Source organism: Chiloscyllium punctatum, chromosome 12 (assembly GCF_047496795.1).
Source record: "Chiloscyllium punctatum isolate Juve2018m chromosome 12, sChiPun1.3, whole genome shotgun sequence".
NCBI classification, from domain to species: domain Eukaryota; kingdom Metazoa; phylum Chordata; class Chondrichthyes; order Orectolobiformes; family Hemiscylliidae; genus Chiloscyllium; species Chiloscyllium punctatum.
Genome location: NC_092750.1, coordinates 67,776,130 through 67,804,068, shown reverse-complemented (window position 1 = coordinate 67,804,068; position 27,939 = coordinate 67,776,130). Strand labels below are relative to the sequence as shown.

General features: G+C 43.0%; 1 protein-coding gene across 2 annotated transcripts; it reads right to left on the bottom strand.

The window, feature by feature from the left end:
- Positions 1-162: 162 nt before the first annotated feature.
- On the bottom strand, positions 163-27,939 carry thumpd3 (THUMP domain containing 3). 2 transcript variants are annotated; one of them, XM_072582697.1, is made up of 10 exons: positions 27,869-27,939; positions 26,590-26,858; positions 25,880-25,957; positions 22,919-23,467; positions 12,559-12,689; positions 8,997-9,066; positions 5,677-5,792; positions 3,893-4,000; positions 2,622-2,745; positions 163-1,980 (listed from the first exon to the last, which is right to left on the bottom strand). In XM_072582697.1, exons 2-10 carry the CDS (start codon positions 26,854-26,856, stop codon positions 1,798-1,800), a joined length of 1,626 nt encoding a protein of 541 aa, XP_072438798.1. In that variant the 5' UTR covers positions 26,857-26,858; positions 27,869-27,939; the 3' UTR covers positions 163-1,797. The 2 variants fall into 2 exon arrangements, with proteins under 2 accessions (XP_072438798.1, XP_072438799.1); XM_072582698.1 differs by lacking the exon at positions 27,869-27,939 and adding an exon at positions 27,112-27,604.

The window sequence follows — 27,939 nt, the reverse complement described above, 5'->3', positions numbered from 1 at the left end:
TTTCAGGTTTGCCTCTAGATACCTATCCAGATCTCTCCCCACTCAGCAGCCCAGTTCAAAACATTCACCACCTCTAAATTTGTCTTATTTTAAGTTTGATATTTGATTCTTGCTGAGGAGTATCGTCAGGGACCGTATCCCTGAGTAAAATGGTCAAACACCTTGGAATCAGAACAAAACTTTATTGTAAAATTTAAATAATTTTCTAATATAACAAAATGTATCATTTGAGTTCAGCTGCAATCCCACGAACACCTCTCAGAGCCATCAAAGCACTGGGAAAACTCTTCAGTTTAATGTCACCGATGTTACATTTAATGATACAAAACCAAAAAACCGCAGACACTAGAAATCTGAAATAAAAACAGGAAATGCTGGAATTTCTCTCATATGTCAGGCAGCATCTGTTGAGAGGCAAACAATAGCGGAAAAGGTTTGAGCTGAAACATTAACAGCTTCCCTTTCTATAAGGTGCTACCAGGCCTGTGTATTTCTGCTAACTGTATTTTAATCTTAATGCAACTGTGGTAAGGACAATTAGGTCAGTCTTCAATCATCAAGTTGAAAGTATCCCAGTCGTCAGTCCTGCTTCCCATTACAAGCAAACAACAGCAGATACCCCAAATTGAAGAGGTGTCTACATTAGCAGTCACTGCACTATAAACAGTGTGAAGTGGTCAGCTAGTTTTAATTTTCATATGTTAAAGCACCAGATAAGTGCTAGAATGTGAATATAACTCTAAAGGCTAGTGAGAGTTTCACTCTACACTAGAAAATGGTGAAACTCAAATCAAATATAGTTCTATTCTCCTGAAACGTTAACAATTTAATCATGGAGAAACATCAACCAACAGTCCTACACTTGCTCTAACGAGCAGTGGTAATGGTGACTAATCTTCCATTACCTCTATAATCCAGAGGCAATGAAGGCAACTATTAAAACCAGCATCCAGGCACTGAACTGGGAACATTATTGCCTTGCATTACAGTGCAATGCATTTATAAAGCAAGATATTAAAGCCCATTACTTTAAAGCGGTCATGGCAGATAGTGAAAAGAAATCTTGCTGAAAACTTCAACCACAAAGGAAGAGAATCAATCATTTAGCAGAGGTGAGACTAAACATATAGAAGAGGAGGAGAATAAACATTTACGTTTTAGCCTCTTATTATAATACCACAAATCCACCCCAAAAAATTAAATATTTGACACTGGCTGTGAACTTTCAACAAGCGTTCTTTAGTTTTAAACACAGACAGAACAGGAAATTCTTGAACTGAAGTTTAGAATGTTTGCAGTCTGTTGGTTGTAGTTCACTTGAAGGAAAGATTTTCCCCATTGTTAGTGTCCTATATTTTTCCTTGGCCCTGTTCACCTGACTAACATTCACAACCGACGTGTGGAAAAATGGTCAAAGTCCAGCAACAGATCTATTTCCAAACACCATGCAAGCGAACTCGGGGGGGGGGGGGTGCTCTCATTTGGTTCCTAGAGGTAAATGTTGATATCCAGTGTTAAAGATATGGTCATTTGTGCAAATTTCTCTCTCTCCCTATGTGAATTCTCACAGGTATTTGCTTTTTAAAAAATGCTGCACACAATTATCCTGCATCCTTCAGTCAAGTAGATAAGGCTTCAGAAATCTGAAAATGCTACCCGATATTAACTGGGATGAGGGTGCACCTCTCCTCCACACTATGATTTCCTGACAGCAACATATCCCCCTCCTTTGCAGCAAGGCTAATTTTTAGCCCAAACAAAATGTTTTCCCTTGTGAGTGCAGACTCCAAGCCCCATTTATTCTTTTGCCCCTGTTTTACAGGGAATTTCCTCACTGGTAGCAGAATCTCGGGGTCTCTGAAATAACCTGTCAAGAGAAAGACTGGTGCGTTTCAGCAAGTATACAGCGGCATGGAGTCCTCCGACATTCACCCAGACAGTGTGCGACTTCCTCCAGAGGTGCCCCATTCTTGACATGGCCTGCAGCAAGAAAACAAACACCAGTTTTAAGTTCTGCAGGTGCACAGGCTCTCAACAAATTACAATTTCAGAATCCGTGATTAAAACCAGAACAGCTTCCAAACCTGCCTCAGCTTGGAGGGATACTACTGTGTATTGGAATATGTTTCCATGGTTTCCAGGTACTCTCTGACACCAGACTAAGATTGTAGATAACAGGTCCTGGCAGTCTAATAATAGGCAAACACACCTTTATCATCACTGACCACGCCACATGCCACCCCCCCAACCCCCAGCCCCCGCCTCTCGGGTGCACTCCTAGGATGACCAGTCTACAGAATGGAGTGTTTGTGGGAGGTCTAAATTGCTCTGTAAATTTAATGCTAGATAGTGGAATTATCTCAGTGAGTTAGGACTGAAACACAAAACTACCTGAGTATAAACACTGTTGGTAACCTCAGTCTGACATCCCTGTTTACATTCACAAACAGCTGATGGGATATCTCTGTAGTGTGCACTCATTTGTCAATATGACCACCTTGGCAGACGACAGTACAAAGGTTATTGTGTAACATGAAATACAAGTATTTGAAATGATTTAAATCGGTAGCTCCATGTCTTAGAGTAACAGGATAATCCCAGCAATACAGGCATCATTTTACCTTTACAAAGCATTTCTTGTCCTGTGTTAGGAGGGCTGCTCTGCCAGTCTCTGGCCTGCACACACGCCCCATTTCCTGTAGACAGGCTGGATACAGGTCCCAGTTTTTCCTTCTCGAGCCTATCCTAGTTTTTCCAACATATATTAAAAAAAAATCAATATTTTCTGAACTTTAAGACTGCATTCTAACCTACCCCAAAAACAATAGAAGTCACAACAAAGACACTGGCTACTTGCTCTCTTCTTAGACCATGTATTATCGCTGTACAACCCCACGATCAACTAGCACAGATCAGAGCCCAATCAGTGACTTATGGCCAGTTAATCAGTCATAGAATCTTCCACCTCCGAAGCAACAGCTTAGGTAGACGCTAGCGGATATAATTAAACAGCAACAGCCATGCAAAACATGGTCAGGGATGGGCTGATCAGCACCTAATCAGCCAGTTAAGCCTTGATTAATAAAAAGAAAGGTTAACAGAAGGACTAGCAACCTTCCTGAATAGAAATGGAAATCAGAGTCCAGCTCTGGATCACGAAGGAATGGCAATGCTCAAAGTGCCTACTTGGCAAGGTAATGAGTCCACTGCCAGCAGCAGAGTACTCCTCTGCTAGTCAGCATAGCTCAGTTGGTAGCACTGTTGTCTCAGAGTTGGATGGTTGTGAACTTGTTTCTTATTTCAAGACTTGAGCACAACACCAAGACTGACATCTCAGTGGTGTACTGAGGGAGTGTTGCACAGGCTAGAGCCTCTGTTTGTTCCCCAAAGTGGATATGAACACCCATGACAATTTTGAAGATAATCTGGGGAGCTCCTCTCGATTTTCTGGCCCGTATTTATCCTTCAATCAACATCCTGAAATATCCGAGCATTCGCACATGCTCTTTTTGGGAGGTTGCTGTGCACAAACTGGCTACAGTGTATGCTACCTTACGACAATAACTCCACTTCAAGTACTGCATTGCCTATAAAGTGCTGGTGGTCATGAAAGGTACTTTATTAGTTGAATTTTGTTGCACTTGTTAGAATTGTCAAGTTGAAATATCTTGTAATATATTTTTACATATGTTATGAATTAAGTACTTTTTGTGGAAAACAACAGGCAGAATACCATAGAAGGTCAAATCCAGAATATACCAGCTTACTACATGTCATTATTAAGTAAGCACAAGGCAACCACATTTGCAGTCCAAAAGGTCCCTTAAACAGACAGCTGATTCGTTGCTCTGTTTATAATAAATAAATTAATTTCACAATCAGAATGACTTACCTCTTTCCAAAAGGCATATCTGATATAATTACATCTACAGAACTGGTCTTCAGTGGAAGGTTACAGATGTCCCACTGTACAACATCCAGTGGCATACCCCAGGTAACCCTGGAAATGTGGAATAAAACACAATTCAGTAAAGGAATGGATGTTAACTGAAGCCCCCAGGTTAGCCTCCATCACAATCAGGTCTTTTACCTTTCACCAACCCCTACTCTCACCCTGAACATGCTGCCTTATTCCCACAGTTGCCAGGTGCCCCAGAATACCAGACCAAGGATACACCTTTAAGTGGGAGCCCAGACAGTAAACAATTGCAAGATACTTAGTTAAGGAAATCATTGGACAGGCATCAGGAATGGGAACCTGGATTGATGTTCCTTCCCGATTAGGCCTAGTGCCTTAGACCTCGGCCATCATCCCAGCTGAGACTGGCTAACTCAGCAGAGGTCTGGAAGTAAACCTGGGAATCAGCTGGCCCGCGTGGCCTAGTAATCAATTAGCTTTGCCAAGTGAACTTTTGTGGGGGATGCTGAGAAACAATACTAGGAAACTGTGCAAAGACAAAGTACTCAGGCAACAGAATACTGGAAGACAACAGGCATTTAGCTATCAGTCTTGTCCCCGCCCAATTAATTCTGCTACAGTTGATCATTTTTAATTTGTGCGTGGAATGTGGATGTTGTTGGCCAAGCCAATATTTATCAATCAATCATCCTGATGGTCCTGGACAGGGTGGGGATGAGCTGCCTTGTTGAACCACTGCAATTCTTGGGATGGAAGAATACCCACAGTGATGTTAGTGTGTGTGGGGGGGTGTGTGGGTGTGTGTGAGTGTGTGGGGGGTGTGTGGGTGAGTGTGTGTGTGTGTGTGTGTGTGGGGGGGGGGGTGTGTGGGTGTGTGTGTGTGTGGGTGAGTGTGTGGGGGTGTGTGTGTGGGGGGGGTGTGGGTGAGTGTGTGGGTGAGTGTGTGGGTGAGTGTGTGGGTGAGTGTGTGTGTGTGGGTGTGTGGGTGAGTGTGTGGGTGTGTGTGTGGGTGAGTGTGTGTGTGTGGGTGTGTGTGTGTGTGTGTGTGTGTGGGTGAGTGTGTGTGTGTGTCCAATCTCAGCAGGGCCATTTTCACTGGCAGCGTTTAACCTATTGTTTCTGAAACCAACTCAAAAAACGTGACTTAGCAAGAACATCAACGCGTGGGGGTTAATTTTTTTCTTTTCATCCTTGGTGATTTCCTACGTTTTGGGTACTTAAGTGACATTTTCTTTTTAAAATGAAAAATAATTACAATTTCTGACTTTTGATGTTCAATTGCTGTTAATTTTCCAGGAACCTTCTGCTATTCTGATACAAAACTTCAACTTGCAAGCAGGGTAAGCATTAACCCAGACACCTTGTTCTCCCAAAGACCCTGACATAGGACAGGTATAGTTACGTGTGCACCCCACACTTTTCACCCAAAGAGATAGCCATCACGAAAGAGCCTGGAGAACAGGTTTCAGCAGGTTACTTGGCCATTCGGCAGGTCACCCCAACTGAGATTCTGTTTACCTGAGGATTACAGCTCCTGGATAATGATCATTAACATCAATTACAAAATGTACACGTCTGGCAATATGTTCAGGCGAGTTGGGGCTTACTGAAAAATTAAGAGTTGGAAAAACTTAATTCTGCAAGAAGAGTTTTGAAGGTGGACTACTGTCCCAGTTGTACACTCTTAACAAATCCCCTATTTACTCAGAGAAAGGTAGAATTCAGTCATGACTGCATGCAACAGGATGAATCCCTACCTTCCCTTCTCCAGTCTCTTCTTCTGTAGAGAGTTGATGTTATTCACAGATCTGTTTACAGCAAGTATGTTGTTATCTCCAGCAAGGAAGTAACACTGTGAGAACTCTAATGCTCCCTGGAGGGGTATATAAATTAGATATAAAGCCCACAAATTAGGGCATCGTGAACAAAACATACTCCTTCTGCAAAGTCCGACTGTGTTTTCATACAGGTGGAAGTAATTAAGAGAACCCTTGATTGTTTAGAAAACGTTTTGACCACAGTGTAGTCAGATCTGCCTCTCTGCTAGGCTGTCCCATTTATCACCAGTAAATGGAATGTAGCGGTGTGTGTTGAAAAGGCAGCAAAGAAAGTCTGGAGTGACCAGACTCTCAGCTGCATCACTCTGGACACCAGCCAAGTCACATAGTTAGGATTTTCAAAATTACTACTACTTGGGACATCTACAAGAAAAATGACTGACAAGAAATCGACCGCTCCATCCAACTTTTCTTATTCAGCTGTGATAGTGTATCATTACACAGACAGTCCAATCTCATCAGGGCCATTTTCAATGGCAGCGTTTAATCTATTGTTTCTGAATCAAACTCAAAAACAAAAGTGACTCAGCAAGAACATCAACGCATCAAAGTGAGAATTTACCTGAAGGGATGAAGTAAGTAGTCATGAATTTTGAGTGTTATTTATGTCTGTGCCACCTCTGCCCAGTGAAGGTGCCAACTCATGCTAGGCCACAATTCCACCAGCCCAGAGTTCTGTTTTCTAACTCACCCACTGACTCAACAGACTGTAACAGTCATGATTTGGAGAGGCCGGTGTTGGACTGGGGTGTACAAAGTTAAAAATCACACAACACCAGGTTATAGTCCAACAGGTTTAATTGGAAGCACTAGCTTTCGGATATCACCTGATGAAGGAGTGTCGCTCCGAAAGCTAGTGAGCTTCCAATTAAACCTGTTGGACTATAACCTGGTGTTGTGTGATTTTTGACTGTAACAGCGTAAACTTCAGAACTTTAATGACTGTTCGTACAGTGAAAAAAGAAACAACAACTTTGTCTAGAATAAACTATTAAGAGACAAGGACAAACCTATATAGGAATTGAAAGTAATGAGTCATATCTGGGAGGAGGAGGAGGAGTTGAAGCCACTTAACAAAACTATTTTGACATTTGCTTGAGAACTGGCTACCTTATGGCACAAGACAAATGGTTGCCCTGCACTTGAAGGAGTTAATCTCAGGAATGCTGCATCTTCAAACAGACAGTCAATGCTAAATGTAACAAGGAACAGGGAAGCTACTTCTGATAAGGTGGCAAGCTGAGATGTAATAGCTTCAGAGGAGTAGTCAATATTATGGATGAAAGAATGTAAATGATCAGCAAAACTGTCACACCACAAACTTGGAGGATGGAAGACTGTATGAGAAATCAACTCCAAGATTCCGTGGAGCAGAGTTCAGAACTCAGAGTCAGAAACTATAGGTTGGAATTGTACCTAAATTCCACCATTAATTGGGTAATAGCCAAATTGAGTTTTGAGACTTAACTTGCTTACTTGAGAGGTCTTATTTTGGTTGCTACATGCAATAAAATTTAAATCAATGTTTCAGTAAATCCTAGTAAATCCAGGTGAAAACACAGCTTCTAGTTCCCTCTTACCATTTTGTGATTTGCATGTTACAATAATAACAAAATTGACTAATCATTGCAATCAAAGTCTATCAAACAGCCTACAACAATCCCAGAAATAATGAGCAAAATCCAAGAGCCGAACAAATTCCCAAACCATAAGTCCTCCAAAACAATGCTGCACTCACCACATTGTGCTGGGGTGTCTGGGTACTGCAGTAAGGGAGGGTGGGGAAGTGAGGGAGGGCCAGGGTGAATCCTAGCTAACAAGGAACAGGGAAGCTACTTCTGATAAGGTGGCAAGCTGAGACCTAATAGCTCCCACAGAGAGGGAGAATCCTAGCTAATTATCTCTTTACTGATGCACCTACCATCTAAACACCTGAGATAAGCTAACGTCACACACGTTATCCACAGTACGTGGCAACCTCTCAGTCTGTACCGTTCAGTGCAGTATACGCGGGTCATAGCTGAGTGCCATGTCTGTCCAGATGGGCTTTATTCGAAGTGCAAAATATGTAACGATAAATAATGCTGGCATCATGACAAGAGGGTACAGTTGTAAGCAACAAAATAGTAAAGGTGGGTGTCAGGAATATAGAAGTAGCCCATTCGGCCCTTCAAGTCTGCTGTGCCAATTAATAAAACCATGGCTGTAGTCTGAGCTCCACCCTCCTGTCAGTCTGCCATAATCTACAGCCCCCTAATCAATCAAAAATGTATCTAAATCCTCCTTCAATCTACTCAATGATCCAGCCTCCTGTTTTCGGGGGAAGAGAATACCACAGGCCCCAGAAGAAAAAAAAACTTTCATTCCAATCTTAAAAAGGAGACCCCCTTATTCTCAAGATGTGTCCCTTAGTTCTGCTCCTACCCTACAAGCAACGTTCCCATTCGGACGTGTGCACACACAGCCACTCCGATGTTATGCACAAGGTGATCAGTGTCGGAACACTAATCAAAGCATCGACTTCCTATTCGAGTTGACTCAGGAATGGAAGTGCTACTAACTGAGCTACAGTCACACAGAGAGAGAGAGAGATAGACAACACGTGGGGGAGAGAAATCAAGATGAAGGGAAGAAAAATGAATGAAGAAACAAAGTGAATGACAGAGATATTGAGACAAAGGAAAAATTGCTGAAGGAGAGATCAGTAGAAGATTGCTTAAGTGTTAGGCAGCACAAGTCATAGTCACACAGCACGGGAACAAAGTCTGACCAGTCCATGCTGACCATAATCCCAAACTAAACTTAGTCCTGCCTGCCTGCACTTGGCCCATATCCCTCCATGTATTTCCTATTAGTGTACTTATCTAAATGTCTTTTAAACACTGTAACTGTACCTGCAACCACCACTTCTTGTCGAAGTTCATTCCACACACAAATGCTCTGTGTAAAAAAAAGTGCCTCACGTCTTTTTTAAATCTTTCTCCTCTAGCCTCGAAAATATGCCCCCTGGGCCTTGAAATCCCCCATTTTAGGGAAAAGACAACCACCATTCATCTTATCAAATCTCAAATGGAAGAGTTATAGAATCAGCTTCCAAAAATAACTGATAGAACTGAACCAGAGAAAATACCGGTGATAGACTTAAAATTTGTTATTTTGAGTGTGACTCAATGCATACAATGTGTAGATTGGTGAGACCACATTGCTTTTCAGGAGGTCTGTTCTCATCAATACCTTACCTCGATTGGTATTGCTCCAGTTCCACACATTGGATCGACAATGATGTCAGTTGGCTGAGGTTTACAAAGCCTGTAATACAGAATTAAATGGAAAATTAAGAATCACGAAGATTAGAAAGTTACTCCAGCATAAGGCTAGAGCAGTGAGTTCAAGTTTCAAATCAGGATCTATGATTATATACAAAGCCTCTCAGAAATCTAAGCAGAGTTGTACATGGGGTATGATAGGATCAGCAGGGACGTGTCATAATGTTATGTCAGTGTTTGGTGTTGTAGATGCATTGTCAGAGTTTGTGTCTTTCAAATGAGATAATCTGCTAAAACAAAATTTAGGGAATAATAAGCTCACTTACTACAGTAAAGGTCTTGAACCTTAAAATGTTGTTGTGTGATCTTCTCAGTTGGTCATTCAGAATTTAAATGTATTTTTATAAATTATTGGTCTCCACACAGTGATTACTGCAGACAGATGATTCAAAATTTGAAAGAAATAAATTAGTATGTAAATTAGCTCGCTGAGTTTGAAGGTTTGTTTTCAGACATTTTGTCACCTTATTAGGTTACATCATCAGAATGTCTTCGGTGAAGTGCTGGTGGTTTATTAATGTTTCCTCTAATTTATTCCGTTTTGTGATGACAAAGGTGTCATCTACATAGCGGACCCAAAGTTTGGGTGGATAGATGGATGAATTCTTAAGAGACATGGCATTCTAACCAGTTCTCCATCAATAAACATATCAATTTAGATTCTATCTTCCCTTGAAAAAAGGAACCGGAAATGACATCACCCACCTTAGGAAACCAAGACCTATAAATAGAGAGGCGAGACATACCACCAGCACTTCACCGGAGACTCTCACTGATGATGTTACCTAGTCATAGTAACGAAACGTCTGAAAACAAGCCTTCCAGCTCAGCGAGCTAACTTACAGACTTATCATCAACCTGAACTACAAATCTTCTCAAAAAATCGCTAAATTAAAAAGCGTTAAAGAATGCACAAATCACAAGTGCTTATATTTATATAGTGCCTTTAATGTAATCAACTGTCCTAAGGAGCTTCAGAGGAACATTATTCAACAAATTATGACTCGGCCACATACGTAGTCATTAGATCAGATGATTAACAGCTGGGTAGATTTTAAGGAGTGTCTAGAAGGCAGAAGCAGAATAGAGAAGCAGAGCGGTGGATGGATGGTAAATCCAGGATTTAAGGCTCAAGAAGCTGAAAGCACAGCCACCTGTGATAGACAATCGACAATAGGTGCAGGAGTAGGCCATTCTGCCCTTCGAGCCTGCACCGCCATTCAATATGATCATGGCTGATCATACTTAATCAGTATCCTGTTCCTGCCTTATCTCCATACCCCTTGACTCCACTATCTTTAAGAGCTCTATCCAATTCTTTCTTAAATGAATCCAGAGACTGGGCCTCCACTGCCCTCTGGGGCAGAGCATTCCACACAGCCACCACTCTCTGGGTGAAGTAGTTTCTCCTCATCTCTGTCCTAAATGGTCTACCCCGTATTTTTAAGTTGTGTCCTCTGGTTCGGCACTCCCTCATCAACGGAAATATGTTCCCTCCTGCCAGAGTGTCCAGTCCTTTCATAATCCTATACGTTTCAATCAGATCCCCTCTCAGTCTTCTAAACTCAAGGGTATACAAGCCCAGTCGCTTCAGTCTTTCCGTGTAAGGCAATCCTGCCATTCCAGGAATTGACCTCGTGAACCTACGCTGCACTCCCTCAATAGCCAGAATGTCTTTCCTCAAATTTGGAGACCAGAACTGTACACAGTACTCCAGGTGTGGTCTCACCAGGGCCCTGTACAGCTGCAGAAGCACCTCTTTGCTTCTATACTCAATCCCTCTTGTTATGAAGGCCAGCATGCTATTAGCCTTCTTCACGACCTGCTGTACCTGCATGCTTGCCTTCATTGACTGGTGGACAAGAACACCCAGATCTCTCTGAACAGCCCCTTTACCTAATTTGATACCATTGAGGTAGTAATCTGCCTTCCTGTTCTTGCCACCAAAGTGGATAACCAGACATTTATCCACATTAAACTGCATCTGCCATGCATCTGCCCACTCACCTAACTTGTCCAGGTCACCCTGTAATCCCCTAACATCCTCATCACATTTCACCCTACCACCTAGCTTTGTGTCATCAGCAAATTTGCTAATGTTATTGCTGATACCATCTTCTATATCATTTACATATATTGTAAAAAGCTGCGGTCCCAGCACGGATCCCTGCGGTACCCCACTGGTCACTGCCTGCCATTTCGAAATGGAGCCGTTAATCACTACCCTTTGTTTCCTATTAGCCAACCAATTCTCTATCCAATCTAGTACTTTGCCTCCAATCCCGTGCGCCCTAATTTTACTCACTAACCTCTTGTGTGGGACTTTATCAAAAGCTTTCTGAAAGTCCAGGTACACTACATCCACTGGATCTCCCTCGTCCATCTTCCGAGTTACATCCTCAAAAAATTCAAGAAGATTAGTCAAGCATGATTTCCCCTTCATAAATCCATGCTGACTCTGTCCTATCCTGTTACTATTATCCAGATGTGCCGTAATTTCATCCTTTATAATAGACTCCAGCATCTTTCCCACCACTGAGGTCATACTAACTGGTCTATAATTTCCTGCTTTCTCCCGCCCACCCTTCTTAAAAAGTGGCACAACATTAGCCACCCTCCAATTAAAATTGGGGATGCTCAAGGGTTGTTTGTTGAGAAAGAGGTGATATTGGCAAATTTAAAGGCGAGGGAGAGAAAACAGATGCGGAGAGAGTGAACTGTTACCGATATCAGCTAAACGGAGGTGAAATTGGATGGTCAGCAGTTCAGAGGGAAGAGGACAGAGGAAGCAGGAGGTGGGTCTACTGGACAAAGGGAACCTGAAGACAGCATGAAAGGTAGAGAGAAAGAAGAAACATCTAAGTTCAGTCATAACGCCGGGGGAGCTTTAGATAAAGTTCCACCCAGTGGCCAAGTAGAACAGCTGGTCATTCAGAATTTAAATTTATCTTTATAAACTATTGGTCTCTTTAGTGATTGCTGCAGACTGATGATCCAAAATTTGAGGGAGCTGATTAGATCATCTGGATTGTAGAGATAAAGAAATCCACAAGCTCATAATTTTTTTGTTGGAAGGGTGGAGGGGTCAATCAGATTAAGGACATGTTTTGCAAAAAACATGCACATTTCTCCTGTAACTATCACAATCACAAGAGGTTACCCAAATCCAGACTCAATGCCTTTAATGGTGATTTCTAACCAAATGGAATGAATGCGAAATCAATTTTACAAAGGAAAATTGTTATGAAGAAAATACAAGAGTCAGACTAATTGGATGACTGAAACAGCACAGCATGACAGACTGTCTAAGTACATTTCATTTACAATATTGTCACACACCAATTTCCCTCCTACGCACACTTAAGCATCGACATGTATTGAGGTAGAGATCCAAAGGAAATGGGAAGCCTACAGTATCTCATGTAAGTGGCAATTTCTCCCATGGGCATTGCTACATAGCTAACATGAATCATACCTTAACATCCCATAAGCTAAAGTAGATCGAAGAGTTGTAGGCCCAAAGTGTGTTATGTTTCGCTTGTGCAGACTTTCCTCTGTCAGGGCTATAGCAACCACTACTTCATTATCATGAATGTTCAGTAGGATCTGCAAGTAAATGATGTGTAAATAGACTGCACAGGACAGAAACAAGATAGTCAATGATGAGAGCACAGCAGCGTCATTCACCTCCCACAGACTGCAAAGTACACCTCACCGTTACCATGGTTATTTCCAAATGAAGTAAATGACACCATCAACACCAACAGCCACCTGCTGTCCCCAAAGAAACATCCTGTCGATGTGCCTTCTGCCCATAATATTTCACTATGTTACACCAATGTTACATCAACTGTAGACAGATTTAGTTTAACATCAGATAGATGATTCGTTGTATTTCATCACATTTTTACATTATTGATCTTGAAGTTTAAGATTAGATTATAATATACTCACATTTTAAAACATTGACATGAAATAAAAAGGCAATTATCTAATGGAGTACGTTCTTTCCTCAAATCCAAACTCACATGTACCATTTATTGGGAAGTGCTTCTTATTCCCAAAGCTAATGAGCAGAAACGCAAGGATATTTATTCATCCCATGTTCACAATTTAGCTTTCATCTGATGCACTCCAGAGAATATTCATCCTCTCCCACAAACACAGGGATCACTGTTCCCATTGAGTATCTGGGCACCCTGTAATAGCAAGGATATTATTAAGCTAAAGTGTGTTCAAAAGAGATTTACCAGGATGCTGGGGGAATGGAGGGTTTGAGTTATAAGGAGAGGCTGGATAGAATCATAGAATCCCTACAGGCCATTTGGCCCAACAAGTCCACACCAACCCTCTGAATTGTAACCCTCCCAGACCTATTCCCCAACCCTATTATTCAACATTTACCCCTGACTAATACACCTCACCTATACTGTGGGCAATTTAGCATGGCCAATTCACCTAACCTGCACCTCTTTGGATTGTGGAAGGAAGCCAGAGTGCCCAGTGGAAACCACAGACATGGAGAGAATGTGCAAACTCCATACAGTCGCCCAAGCCTGGAATTGAACACGGGTTCTGGTGCTGTGAGGCAACAGTGTTATCCACTGAGCCACTTGCCTTTTCTCACTGGGACCTTTTTGAGTAGGACAGTAGAAGGTTGAGGGGTGACTTCATAGAGGTTAATAAAATCATGAGGATTATAGAGAAGGTGAATGGCAGGTGTCTTTTCATCAGGATGGGGGATTTTAAGACAAAGGTGCATATTTTTAAGGTGAGAGGAGAAAGATTTAAAAATTAGTGGTTTGTGTGTGGAATGAACTTCCAGAGGAAGTGGCGGATGTGGGTACAGTTACAATGTTGAAAGGAGATTTGGATAAGCACGTGAATAAAATATGTTTGGAAGAATATGGGCCAAGCGCAGGCAGGTGGGACTAGTTTGGTTTGGAATCATAGTTGGTACAGACTGGTTGAACCAAAGAGTCTGTTTTCGTGCTATAAGACTATCTCACCAACTCAGTACGCATCTACCAGTGTAATTTGTAACCCCATAATTAATTATTCTTCTCTCCAAAGACAGAAATATATTACTCGTTAAAGAAAATCTTAATGGCTCAACAACCAGGAGTTTCTTGGCTGTCCATCACATCTCTGACAGATCTGGGTGGAAGGGGGAGTGGGAAGTCTCTCTCTCTCTCTCCAGCAAACAGAATGGTGAGATCACAGACTGCCCTATGTTGGTTCATGGTTAGACAGGGCAATTTGCTTTGACGCGCTGTTGCCTTCTGCAGGTTCTGGGTGACCAGGAGACCCCCTCCCCCCATTGCTCCGATCTGTCATTATACGACTGGAAGGATTTGCATATTTTAACTTCTTTTGCTACACTGCAATCACACCTTCCTTGGCCATCACGTCCTGATGTGGAGTTCGAACCTTGAGATTCCTGCTCGGCGACAGGGATGCTGTCTACTGCAACAGACTACCTCCAAGAAATCACTTTATTTATGAAAAGCTAACCTAAATCTGTCATCAAGTCCATTGTCACAAACAAAAATTTGATCCTTTTACAGTTCAGTCTCTTTCAATCAAATTGAGTACCACCCTGGACTTCCATATCATAGCACTACCTCAGGAAGTGGCAGGCTTCCAGATTCTGCAGAAATATTCTCAATGAAGGTGTTTCAAATGCTAATTTTTACACAGTGACCCGAACAGCTCAACTGTTGGAATGGGGGTTAATGACCTCGGTGCTGTGCAAATCTGGCTTTCTCAAACTAAAACTGTGGTTTCAAATTTTCTGACATTACTGTAGCTTTGCGTTGATTCCATGTCCATGGTCAACAGTGTACTCTCATCACGGTTAGCTGTTAAACAATCCTTCAAAGACTGTCAAAGGAAAACATATTGTTTAGAGTATGAGATTGGAAACAAGAGAGAGTTTACTGGACCCTCAGCTGACAGCACTTCAATATCAACTTGCATTTATACAGTACCTTTTAACACAGTTAACTGCCCAAGGCACTTCACAGACACTGAAACAAACAGAAATTATATCACAGAGACAAAAGACAATATGTTAGGACAAATACCAAAATGTTTGGTCAAATTGCTAGGTTTTAAGGAATGTCTTAATTTGACTGAATCAGACTGAACTGTAATAGGATCAAATTTTGGTTTGTGACAACAAACTTGATGACAGATTGGGTTACCTTTTCATAAATCAAGTCAGAATACCAAACCTCAGGGTCTTAACAGCATAAGGTAAGGCAGCTAACGGTGGGACCAAGAGACTGAGTTACACAAATGCCTATATCTTAGAATGGAGTAAATGTGAAGAGTATTACAGAAAGCTATGGAGAATATTGAACCTGAGAATAAGAGTTTTAGATCTGTAGTGTCCGTAGCTGGTGTAAATGAATAAGCAAAGAGGTGATAAGTAATAGTGGGAATTAGGTTGGGGTAACAGAGCTTTGGGGGAAGTTCAGATTTGGAAAGTAGAAGGTGGGTGTCAACCAGGAAAACACTGGAATAATGCAATCTAATGATAGGAAAGGCACAGATAAGTGTCTCAGCAGCAAATACATCAGAGCTGAATAATCTTAGGAAGGTGGTGGACTACAAGTTGGAGAGGATACGCTGTGGGAAGCTCAGCTCAGGGTCTCATGGCACACCAAGGATGCAAATAATTTGGTTCAGACTGAGAAAATGGTCGGAAAAGATGGCAGATTTGGTGATGAGGATGCGAGGTTTGGGTGAGAGTTGAAGACAGTGGCTTTAATTTACCAATTTCATAACAGAAAGTAGCAACTTATAAGAACAGAACATGAGGAGATTCGCAATGGAGGTTATCTGAAGTTGAGCAGGCAATGGCTGAATTGTGAACATGAGTTAATACTCTTTAGTGACTCCTTATTACTTTTGAGATGACAAAGCACTTCCCAATAAGTTGTGCAGTACATGAATGCGTGGGTTGGAGGAAGGAGTGCACTTAATTACGTATCTGCCTTTTTAATTGGATCTTTGAGCTTGCTTTGCCATTCAACCAGATCATGAAGCCACCTTCTCTCACTACTCCTTATCCTTCATTTGTAAGCCAAAAAAAAAAAATCGATCAGTCTCTATCATGAGTATACTCAATGGTTCCACATCCACAGCTGTCCGGGGTGCAGAATTCCAAAGATGTTTTACCCTTTGAAAGAAGAAATTTCTCATCTCAGACACCATGGCCAACAATTATCCAGAGACTGTGATCTAAAGTTTGAGACTCTACAGTCTGAGAATCATCCTCTTAGCATCTGTCTTGATAAGTTCCTTTAGAATTTTATGCTTCAGTGAAATCATCACCTCTCCTAATAGGTCCTCTGAATGAGATTGTATCTCATGAAGTTTTATGATATTCCAATGCAAGAATACTTCCCTTAGGTAAGAAGACAGTAGACAATCCTCCAAGTGTTGTCTCATCATCTCTCTGTTAAATCAGAATGATTTCTTCAAGTTTACACTTCAATCTTTTTATTTTAAAGTCAAATCTACTAATGGTCTTCTTAATAGCTTGCCACACCTGTATGTTAACCTTCTCTGATTTGTGCTGAAAATCATCCGAGTTCTGCTGAATGCTAACATGTTCCAGTCTTTCACCATTGAAAAAAATATTTTTCCCAGAGATACAACTTGTCTACATCTCCTTGTGCCTTTTTGCATCTGCTTCGTGGCTTACTTTATCACCGAGGAGAAAGTGAGGACTGCAGATGCTGGAGATCAGAGCTGAAAATGTGTTGCTGGAAAAGCGCAGCAGGTCAGGCAGCATCCAAGGAGCAGGAGAATCGACGTTTCGGGCATAAGCCTGTTCCTTGGATGCTGCCTGACCTGCTGCGCTTTTCCAGCAACACATTTTCAGCTCTTACTTTATCACCCAACAGCATACCTTCTTTAACTCATTGAGACAGTGTGCAAATAACTGAGATGCATGCACTAATCCTTGTGTATTCAGCAAATTACTTCCTGCCAACCTGAAAACAACCTGATTGTTTCTACACCCGGTTTTCTATTTCTATCTGTTAATCTGTTAGTACTTCCTATCCCACTTAAGATTGTATAATAACCTCTGGTGTGACTACCTTATTAAATTTTTAATGAAAATTTCCTGGTTCTCTTGTATCACATCCTCAAACTCTTTGGTTATTGACTTTCTAAAAATATATTAATTCATGGATGTGGGCATTGCTGGTTAAGCATGAACTTATTGTCAATTCCTAGTTGCTTTGGAGATGATGTTAAGAGTTCAAGCCCTTTATTGTGTAGACACTCACAGTATTGTTGGGAAGGGAGTTCTAAGATTTTGACCTACTGACAGATCAGAGTCAGAAAGAATGAGCGGTTTGGAGGGAACGTAAAGGTGTTGGTGTTCCCATGTGTCTGCTGCCCTTGTCCTTCTCGATGGTGGACATCATGAGTTGCAAGTTGTTGTTACTGCAATGCATCTTGTAGACACTGCTGTGGATTGGTGGTGAAGGGAGTGAATGGTAAAGATAGCTGATAAGAGTGTCAATCAAGCGAATCCTGATGGTAACAAGATTCTTGAAAATTGTTGGGAGCACCCATCCAGACAAGATTTAGATTGAAGGGTGGAGACTGATGGCCACTCAGCCCTGGGAGGCCAGACCATGGAACATGATTTGATAAGAATATAGCCTATTTTGAGGCTGCAGAATGATGACAGACTAGAACTCACTTCACAAGCTGTTGAATTCAGGCAGTAGAGAGTGAGGTCCCAAGCACAGCACATCCGACACCTTACCAGCCTGGAGGAACAATTTACCTGGACCATCTCTGACACCTCCCTCCCCTTCCTGGACCTCTCCATCTCCATTAATGACAACCGACAAGAGTACCTTGACACTGTCCTATCCCCCCTAGTCCAGGAACTCCCCACATACGTTCAAGACACCACCCATGCCCTCCACCTCCTCCTCCTCCAAGACTTCCGTTTCCCCAGCCTCCAACGCCTCATCTTCACCATGGATATCCAATCCCTCTACACCTCCATCTGCCATCTTTTGGAAATTGGCAGATACGATATTGTGGGGATAACTGAGACGTGGCTTCATGGGGACAGGGCCTGGGAAATGAATATTCAAGGCTACATGTGTTATCGTAAGGATAGACTGACGGGCAGAGGGGGTGGGGTGGCCTTGTTGGTAAGGGAGGATATTCAGTCCCTTGCGCGGGCGGACCTAGAGTCAGGGGATGTAGAGTCAGTGTGGATAGAGCTTCGAAACACTAAGGGTAAAAAGACCCTCATGGGAGTCATCTACAGGCCCCCAAACAGTAGTCTGGATGTTGGAGGTAAGTTGAATCAGGAGCTGAAATTGGCTTGTCGCAAAGATGTTACTACAGTTGTTATGGGGGATTTTAACATGCAGGTAGACTGGGTGAATCAGGATGGTATCGGGCCTCAAGAAAGAGACTTTGTGGAGTGCCTCAGAGATGGATTTTTAGAGCAGCTGGTGCTGGAGCCGACCAGGGATAAGGCGATTCTGGATCTGGTATTGTGTAACGAACCAGAATTGGTCAGTGACCTCGAAGTGAAGGAGCCATTGGGAAGTAGTGACCATAATACAATAAGCTTCAATCTGCAATTTGAGAGGGAGTGGGTACAATCTGAAGTGACAATATTTCAGTTGAATAAAGGGAAATATGGAGCTATGAGGGAGCAACTGGCCAAAGTTCAATGGTTTAATACCTTAACAGGGAAGACCGTGGAGGAACAATGGCGGATATTTCTGTGTATAATGCAGAAGATGCAGGATCAGTTCATTCCTAAAAGGAAGAAAGATCCCAGGAGGAGACATGGGCGGCCGTGGCTGACAAGGGAAGTAAAGAAACATATAAGGTTAAAAGAGAAAAAGTATAACTTAGCGAAGATAAGCGGGAAAACGGAGGACTGGGAAGCTTTTAAAGAACAACAGAGGATTAGTAAGAAGGAAATACGCAGAGAAAAAATGAGGTACGAAGGTAAACTGGCCAAGAATATAAAGGAGGATAGTAAAAGCTTTTTTAGGTATGTCCAAGGCAAAAAAATGGTTAGGACAAAAATTGGGCCCTTGAAGACAGAAGCAGGGGAATATATTACTGGGAACGAAGAAATGGCAGAGGAATTAAATGGGTACTTCAGATCTGTGTTCACTGGGGAAGACACAAGCAATCTCCCTGAGGTAACAGTGGCTGAAGGACCTGAACTTAAGGGAATTTCTATTTGCCAGGATTTGGTGTTGGAGAGACTGTTAGGTCTGAAGGTTGATAAGTCTCCGGGACCTGATGGCCTGCATCCCAGGGTACTGAAGGAGGTGGCTCGGGAAATCGTGGATGCGCTGGTGATTATTTTCCAGAGTTCAATAGAATCGGGGTTGGTTCCTGAGGATTGGAGGGCGGCTAATGTTGTGCCACTTTTTAAGAAGGGTGGGCGGGAGAAAGCAGGAAATTATAGACCAGTTAGTCTGACCTCAGTGGTGGGAAAGATGCTGGAGTCTATTATAAAGGATGAAATTACGGCACATCTGGATAATAGTAACAGGATAGGACAGAGTCAGCATGGATTTATGAAGGGGAAATCATGCTTGACTAATCTTCTTGAATTTTTTGAGGATGTAACTCGGAAGATGGACGAGGGAGATCCAGTGGATGTACTGTACCTGGACTTTCAGAAAGCTTTTGATAAAGTCCCACACAAGAGGTTAGTGAGGAAAATTAGGGCGCACGGGATTGGGGGCAAAGTACTAGATTGGATAGAGAATTGGTTGGCTAATAGGAAACAAAGGGTAGTGATTAACGGCTCCATTTCGAAATGGCAGGCAGTGACCAGTGGGGTACCGCAGGGATCCGTGCTGGGACCGCAGCTTTTTACAATATATGTAAATGATAGAGAAGATGGTATCAGCAATAACATTAGCAAATTTGCTGATGACACAAAGCTAGGTGGTAGGGTGAAATGTGATGAGGATGTTAGGGGATTACAGGGTGACCTGGACAAGTTAGGTGAGTGGGCAGATGCATGGCAGATGCAGTTTAATGTGGATAAATGTCTGGTTATCCACTTTGGTGGCAAGAACAGGAAGGCAGATTACTACCTCAATGGTATCAAATTAGGTAAAGGGGCTGTTCAGAGAGATCTGGGTGTTCTTGTCCACCAGTCAATGAAGGCAAGCATGCAGGTACAGCAGGTCGTGAAGAAGGCTAATAGCATGCTGGCCTTCATAACAAGAGGGATTGAGTATAGAAGCAAAGAGGTGCTTCTGCAGCTGTACAGGGCCCTGGTGAGACCACACCTGGAGTACTGTGTACAGTTCTGGTCTCCAAATTTGAGGAAAGACATTCTGGCTATTGAGGGAGTGCAGCGTAGGTTCACGAGGTCAATTCCTGGAATGGCAGGATTGCCTTACACGGAAAGACTGAAGCGACTGGGCTTGTATACCCTTGAGTTTAGAAGACTGAGAGGGGATCTGATTGAAACGTATAGGCTTATGAAAGGACTGGACACTCTGGCAGGAGGGAACATATTTCCGTTGATGGGGGAGTGCCGAACCAGAGGACACAACTTAAAAATACGGGGTAGACCATTTAGGACAGAGATGAGGAGAAACTACTTCACCCAGAGAGTGGTGGCTGTGTGGAATGCTCTGCCCCAGAGGGCAGTGGAGGCCCAGTCTCTGGATTCTTTTAAGAAAGAATTGGATAGAGCTCTTAAAGATAGTGGAGTCAAGGGGTATGGAGATAAGGCTGGAACAGGATACTGACTAGGAATGATCAGCCATGATCATATTGAATGGCGGTGCAGGCTCGAAGGGCAGAATGGCCTACTCCTGCATCTATTGTCTATTGTCTATTGTCTATTGCCATGACCAGGGCCTCCAAGCCCTCAGTTTTTTCCTCTCCAGACGTCCCCAACAGTACCCTTCCACTGACAGTCTCATTCGTTTGGCCGAACTGGTCCTCACCCTTAACAATTTCTCCTTCGAATCCTCCCACTTCCTCCAGACCAAAGGGGTAGCCAGGGGCACACGTATGGGCCCCAGCTATGCCTGTCTCTTTGTTGGCTATGTAGAGCAGTTGTTCTTCCGTAATTACACTGGCACCACTCCCCACCTCTTCCTCCGCTACATTGATGACTGCATTGGCGCCACCACGTGCTCCCGCAAGGAGGTTGAGCAATTCATCAACTTCACCAACACATTCCACCCTGACCTTAAATTTATCTGGACCATCTCTGACACCTCCCTCCCCTTCCTGGACCTCTCCATCTCTATTAATGACGACTGACCTTTATTCCTGATGAAGGGCTTTTGCCCGAAACGTCGATTTCGCGGCTCCTCGGATGCTGCCTGAACTGCTGTCTCTTCCAGCATCACTAATCCAGGAACCAGGGGAATATCAAGATCTCGCGTCCAGCCAAGATGAGTAGTTCCATTATATCTGAGCAGATCCTGGAGGTGGAGATGGCCTGCAAGAAGGGGGTGCAACGGCCTCTCACAGAGATACTATGTGGTACAGGTCACAACACAGTCAGGAATAAGTGACAGCTCGAGCAATATGGCCGTGCCAAGCCATGTGCTCTACTAATGGGACTGTCGTGGAGGAAGATTGGCAGCGATCAGGAGAATAAGGAATTGGAAAGCAGAATTGGCAGTGAGCATATAGAAAGTTACATTTTGAAAAGCAAGCTAACAATGTATTTTGACAGTCATTTCATTGACCAAAAAAATTCGATCAGTCTCTATCATGAATATAGTCAATGACTCCACATCCAAATTCGATCAGTCTCTATCATGAATATAGTCAATGACTCCACATCCAAATTCGATCAGTCTCTATCATGAATGTACTCAACAACTCCACATCCATAGCTATCATGACTATTTTAAATCTAGCCATGTAAACTGTTTCAACTTATAGAGTCTAATGTCTTTTCTCCACCAATGCAGGCACAATAGAACTTAATTCTATCTTTAATGAGCAGCAGTGATGTAATGGTATTGTCACTGGACCAGTAATCTAGAGACCTAGGCCAATACTCTGGGACATTTGATTGGAATCCCACTATGGCAAATTTGAATCAATGAAAATCTGGTAGCAAAAGCTAACCTGATGGCAACCATTGTCGATTGCTGCAAAAAACCCATCCAGTTCATTAATGCCCTTTAGGGAAGGGAATGTTACCTAATCTGACCTACACACGACTTCAGACACCAGGATGGTTGACTCTTAACTGCCCTCTGAAATGACCCTTGGAAGCCACTCATCTATTAGGGATGGGCAATAAATACTACCCACACTCGAACAAATCAATTAAAAAAAACACATCAGTTAATCCCATGCAGATCATTGTTTCACTTAAGTTGTGACTCCCAGAAATACAACCACTCCTGAAAAGCATGAAAGCAGCTGAAGCTTACTGAATAAGCTCATCAGCCCTGCTCTCCAGCCTGTGATTTTCTGCTAGTGATTTCTCAGCATCTGACTGAACATACTTTTAGATGAATCACCTGGAACTTTCAGACATTGCACTGCCACTTGCTCCCTTTCGTTCTGCGATCCGTCCCACTGAAACCGGTGCAACCATGAGACAGTTTCAAAGTGGCAAGGGAACTGGGAGCTCAGGGTGTGCTTGTGTGGATCTGAGAGAAGATAAAGCCAGCCTGTAAGGATGCCTGCAGTCACGTGACCGTCTGATTCTCGCAGCCTGGCCCCACAACACAATATACCACACAATAATTCAAAGCAGCTGACAGCTTCAGGAGGGGAGCAAAGAAATTCATGGTGGGGAAATTAAATAAATTACATACCTCCACATCAAATTTGGTCATGTCGGCCTTCCACTTGAAGAAATCCTGCACTGCTCCACCAAATTCTCTGGCTGCCTCCATTGAGGTGAAGTTGTGCTTCTCCCCACTTCTGTTGCAGGTGACTCGGAAGCGACGCAGTCCCTTTCCTTCATCCTCACTCGCTGCTGGACGACTGTCATTGTCGGATAGAAGACCCTCAGGTGAAATCTTTGCTTGGTCACTTAGCACCACCCCAGGAGCAACTGCATCGCTGGTCTCCTCGATTTCGTCAGGCTGATCGCCACTTGCTCCAGAGAGGATAATAGGCAATTCTGTTCCAAGATGTGCTGGATCATTAGTAGCTGATTGGTCAGAGGGAGCAGGCTCCCGTTGGCCAACTTTAATTTTACCAGTTTCACGTGATGCTTCTGGACCTAAGCCACATCCTCGGCTGCCTTTCCTGCGTTGGCCCTTCCTTTTCTTCAGACTGTTGTTCAATTCCCAAACTTTAAGGGGACAGTCCCAAAGAAGCTGGGGAGCCAACTGTCTGAAGTCCTCAAGTACACTTTCCTGTTAAAGAAAATGGCACATTTCAAGACAGGAATAAAATCCAGGCAGATACGCTACGGCAGTATTGAAAGGGTGCTGCACATCAGAAGTAACAGGTCTCGGATGAGATATTAAACTCTCTCTAGGCCTTCAGTTGGGCACTATGTTGACTAAGAGCAGGGAGATGCTAGCAGAAGGTTGCCTTTTATTAAGCAAGTACTGGAATAATACAAAGTTTTGTTCGAGCTGTATACTGTTCTGGTGAGACTCACCTGGAACACCTCATTTAATACTGGGCACTGCACAGCGGGGAGGATATACTGGCCTTGGAACAATGCCACACAGATCAATCAGAATGATCGATGGAAGTGTTACATTCTGACAAAAGGTTACATGGACCAGGCTTGTATTCCCGTGAATCGATTATGGAGGACTAATTAATATGCCAAATGATTACTCAAGCAAATGGAAAGAAATGATTACTTCTGTTCAAAGAGTGCAGGTCAAGCTAGGTAACAGCCAGGACAAAGCAGCAAGCTTCACTGGCAACACAACCACAAACATTCACTCCCTCTACCTATCATTCCAAGCAGCAGCCAATAGCAGCATCTACAAGATACACAGCAGAAATTCACCAAAGCTCCTTAGACAGCACCTTCCATATCCCTGATCACATCCATCTAGAAGGACAAGGGCAGTAGATCCATAGGAACACCAACCTCTGCAAGCTGTTCTCCAAACCACTCAGCATTCTGACTTGGAAATATATTGTCGTTGATTCAGTGTCACTGGTTCAAACTCCTGGAACTCTTTTCCAAATTGGCATTGTAAGTTCATCTACATCAAATGAACTGCAACGGTTCTAGAAGGCAACCATCTCAATGGCAATACGGGATAGGCAAAAAATGTTCCTACTCATGTTTCTGCTGCCCTGTAAACTAACAGGAGGTGGAATTCCTACAACCGATCACTGAAAATTGACTTTCTATGACAGGGTTGGTCTCAATTTAATGCCCTCCGTAAGTCCACAGATGAGGAATGGCAACTTGGGCAAAATACTGAGGGCAGGTCAGTGTGCCAGCCAATGCCAGAGGTTTCGGGAAAGGAGTTGTGATGAGCAAGGAGAGACAACACACTGGGTCATCCAGAAACTCACCAAGGCAGACCAGATGTGTCATAAAACACTGTACAGTTCCAAAAATCACAGCTTATTATTAGCCCGGATATTAAACAACAAGATGGGGTTTGCACCTTAAGCTGGAAGGGGACAGAAAATACTATGACTTAGAGTGGAGACTAGAATGAATAAAATTAAGAAAGGTGGAAGAGTGAATTATCAGGGTGAAAGGTACAAATTTGATGGTGCATTTCTTAAAGGGATACTGGCAAGTTAGAATTTTTGCATTTTTAAAATATGATTTGAATGTAATCATTTTTACATTTCATCAATTCACCAAATCTTATCATGATAATCAAACTCTCTAATATTCATTCCACACCTGTCTCAGTTCAGAGTTACTCAACGCCTCAGAGACATTGCTTTTCTTTATCTACCTCTTCTTTTCCTATGCTCTCAATTACTCTGGTCCTCTTTAGCCTCTTCCCTTCTCACTCAATTCAACCTGCAGTTATTCCCATCTCCAATTCAGATGAAGCTGCACTATTTCATTCAAACTGCTGCCCTTCAATCTCTGTTCAAGCAGCCCCTATCTGTCGTCTCTCTCTCTTCACCCTTGTCAAACGCCACAACTCAAGCTGACATTGGGTTCCCCTTGACATACTGACCCTTTTTCCCTTCCCCCTTCATGTAATACTGATCATCTTCCTAACTTCTATCTTCTAGTAACTTATTTTCATTTATCCTCCTCCCCTCATTGCTATCGACTGTTCACGTAATTGCGTTTTCCTCTATACTGTGCTCCTATTGTTATTAGCTTCCTCTCCGATCATACATCTACCAGAATCAAGCTTATATAGTGCTGCAGGGACTTCACCAGCTACTGGTGGGACAGAAATTGGGGCCGTTGGATTTTATTTTGGGGGGGGGGGGAGGAGGGGTGATTGTACCTCAGGACACAGCGGAGGGGACTTTCAGTAGCTGTTACTGTGGCAGAGTGGTTAGGTCATCTAGTTGGACAGTCACTGCATGATTCAAGAAGTAATGCCTCTTGTGATAATTGCTGGCCTACATTATAAAATGGTTTGGATCACTGTCACAAGTTGTGCTTAGCAGAGAAGGGGCCTAATGTAGTTCTCGGTAGAAGTGGGGACAGCAACAGGGAAATGGGGCCAGGACCAGGTTCATGATAGTAGCAAATTCACAAGATGGTAATGTCAGGATCAAAAAGTGATGTCCAGCACTTAGGTTAGTTTTTCTTTAACAAGTCCTTTAATTCACATTCACATTTAGTTTATTCCCAATTACACACCTACCTTGGTTTCACCAAACTGGTAATGGGGAAACTCTTGGATAACAACAAACAGATTATCAACAGATCTCAAAAGATGAATCTGAAATAGAGAAAAATATGTATATGAAATTTCCATGAATTAGTAGTTGAAGGAGCAGCTATGAGAACATAATTTTCAGTCGTCTTACTGGTGGCGTATGCAGAAAGAACTTTGCTCTGAGCCAAAGTTATATTTAACCGCTCTCATCCTGTTGGTTTCCACATCACCCTGCATCCAAAGAAACTGTTTTTGAAGAACTGTTGTAATGTAGGAAATGCAACACACGTGTGCACAGAATGATTCCACAATCCATAAACAGTAATGGGATAAATGATTAAGGGATAAATATTTTTAAAAACCAGGAGAATATCCTCCATCATCCTGGTCTTCAAATTGTGCCACTTGAGTGGACAGTTATCCCAAATGGCACCTCCAACAGTGCAGCATTCTCTCAGTATGGCACTGTGGGGTCACAGTTTGATTGTATGTTCAACTTCTTGACAATGTGCCTCAAATCCTCATAGTGTTGATTCAGACGCAAAAATGTTACCAATCAAGCAGATTCATAAAGACCACAGTGCAGTGGAATTGGATTTAGCACTCACTCATGTTGGATGGGATGCTAGTCAGGGGAGTATTGCTTTTACATGCATGGAATGGAAAAGCATTTATACAGAACAATATAGACCAACCTGAAAAAGATTATCTGTGGAGACCTCAAAGTAGATCTTTCCTCGATCCTTGCTGATCCTGGACTCAGATCCAATTTTTTCCAAGACCTCCTCAGCAGCAGTGTTCTCAAAACCGGTGGGAACTGTTGCTCCAATGGTGACCCAATTTTCCCGTGAACGATCACATTGCTTCATTCCCAGGTCTCCATTTCCAAAAGGATCTTGTTCCACTTCAGTCATAACTTCAGCTGCAATTGGTCTGTCTGCATCTCCACTGAGCACAGGCATCTCTTCGAGATTTAAAAACAAGAGGATATTCATTTACAGAACAATTTTCACAATCTCATGTTGAACCTAAGTGTTTTACAGCCAATTAATTAACACTATGCTCAGTTTTCCACTATTGCCATGTAAAGCAGTGGTAACAGAGCAGCATTCCCTCAGAACTGGAACATTACTCTTAATGTCAACCTCTGACAGTGGGGAGTGTGATACAGGTGACAGCTTGGCTTTGAAGTAAGTTACCAATCAGAAAATAATCACCTGCTGAAAGAGAGACTGTACTTGGAAGAACAGTACCAGTTATATTTAATCAAACTTTCCAGTGATAATTCAGTAACTCCTTCCCACTTCCCAGCTGGCTGCCTTTCTGTCTCTGGCTGCCAATGATCAAAGCTGCTGATGGGAACTTTCACCCAGAAATCGACAAAATTGGAAAATAATCAAAATATCTTTGGAGATGAAATCAGCACAGATGCACACCATTGACTGGGGCACAGATGCACACCATTGACTGGGGCACAGATGCACACCAATGACTGGGGCACAGATGCACACCAATGACTGGGGCACAGATGCACACCAATGACTGGGGCACAGATGCACACCAATGACTGGGGCACAGATGCACACCAATGACTGGGGCACAGATGCACACCAATGACTGGGGCACAGATGCACACCAATGACTGGGGCACAGATGCACACCAATGACTGGGGCACAGATGCACACCAATGACTGGGGCACAGGTCACCTTTCTCCATTAGATTAGGGACAGTATCACCCTGCCACACACACCGACACCAATCTCTCTCCTTCACTCTTTAATCTGCTCTCAACACCCACCATCACCCTCCTCATCATCATCTCTCCCTCTCTCAGCCCCCACACCTCCATCCCCCTCCCCCAACTCACTCCCCCTCCCTGTTTCTCCTTCTCTCTCTCTCTCTCTCCCCCCTCACCCTCCCCCTCCCTCTCTCCTGCACTCACACCAATAAATGTGACTGTTTTCCCTCTCACCTCCTCACTCTCTCCCTCTCTCTCTCTGTCTGGAGACCCTGACACTTCCGCCGGAAACAACGTCACGAGAT

Bases quoted from the DNA above. Each gene is read 5' to 3' on its own strand.
- thumpd3 (XM_072582697.1), bottom strand. From the start codon at position 26,856: ATGCCTGTGCTCAGTGGAGATGCAGACAGACCAATTGCAGCTGAAGTT. The intron at 5,793-8,996 runs GTAAGGTATTGA...ATACCCCTCCAG, and splicing joins CTGGAGCAATACCAATCGAG to GGAGCATTAGAGTTCTCACA. The intron at 4,001-5,676 runs GTAGGGATTCAT...CCACATTTCCAG, and splicing joins AAGAGACTGGAGAAGGGAAG to GGTTACCTGGGGTATGCCAC.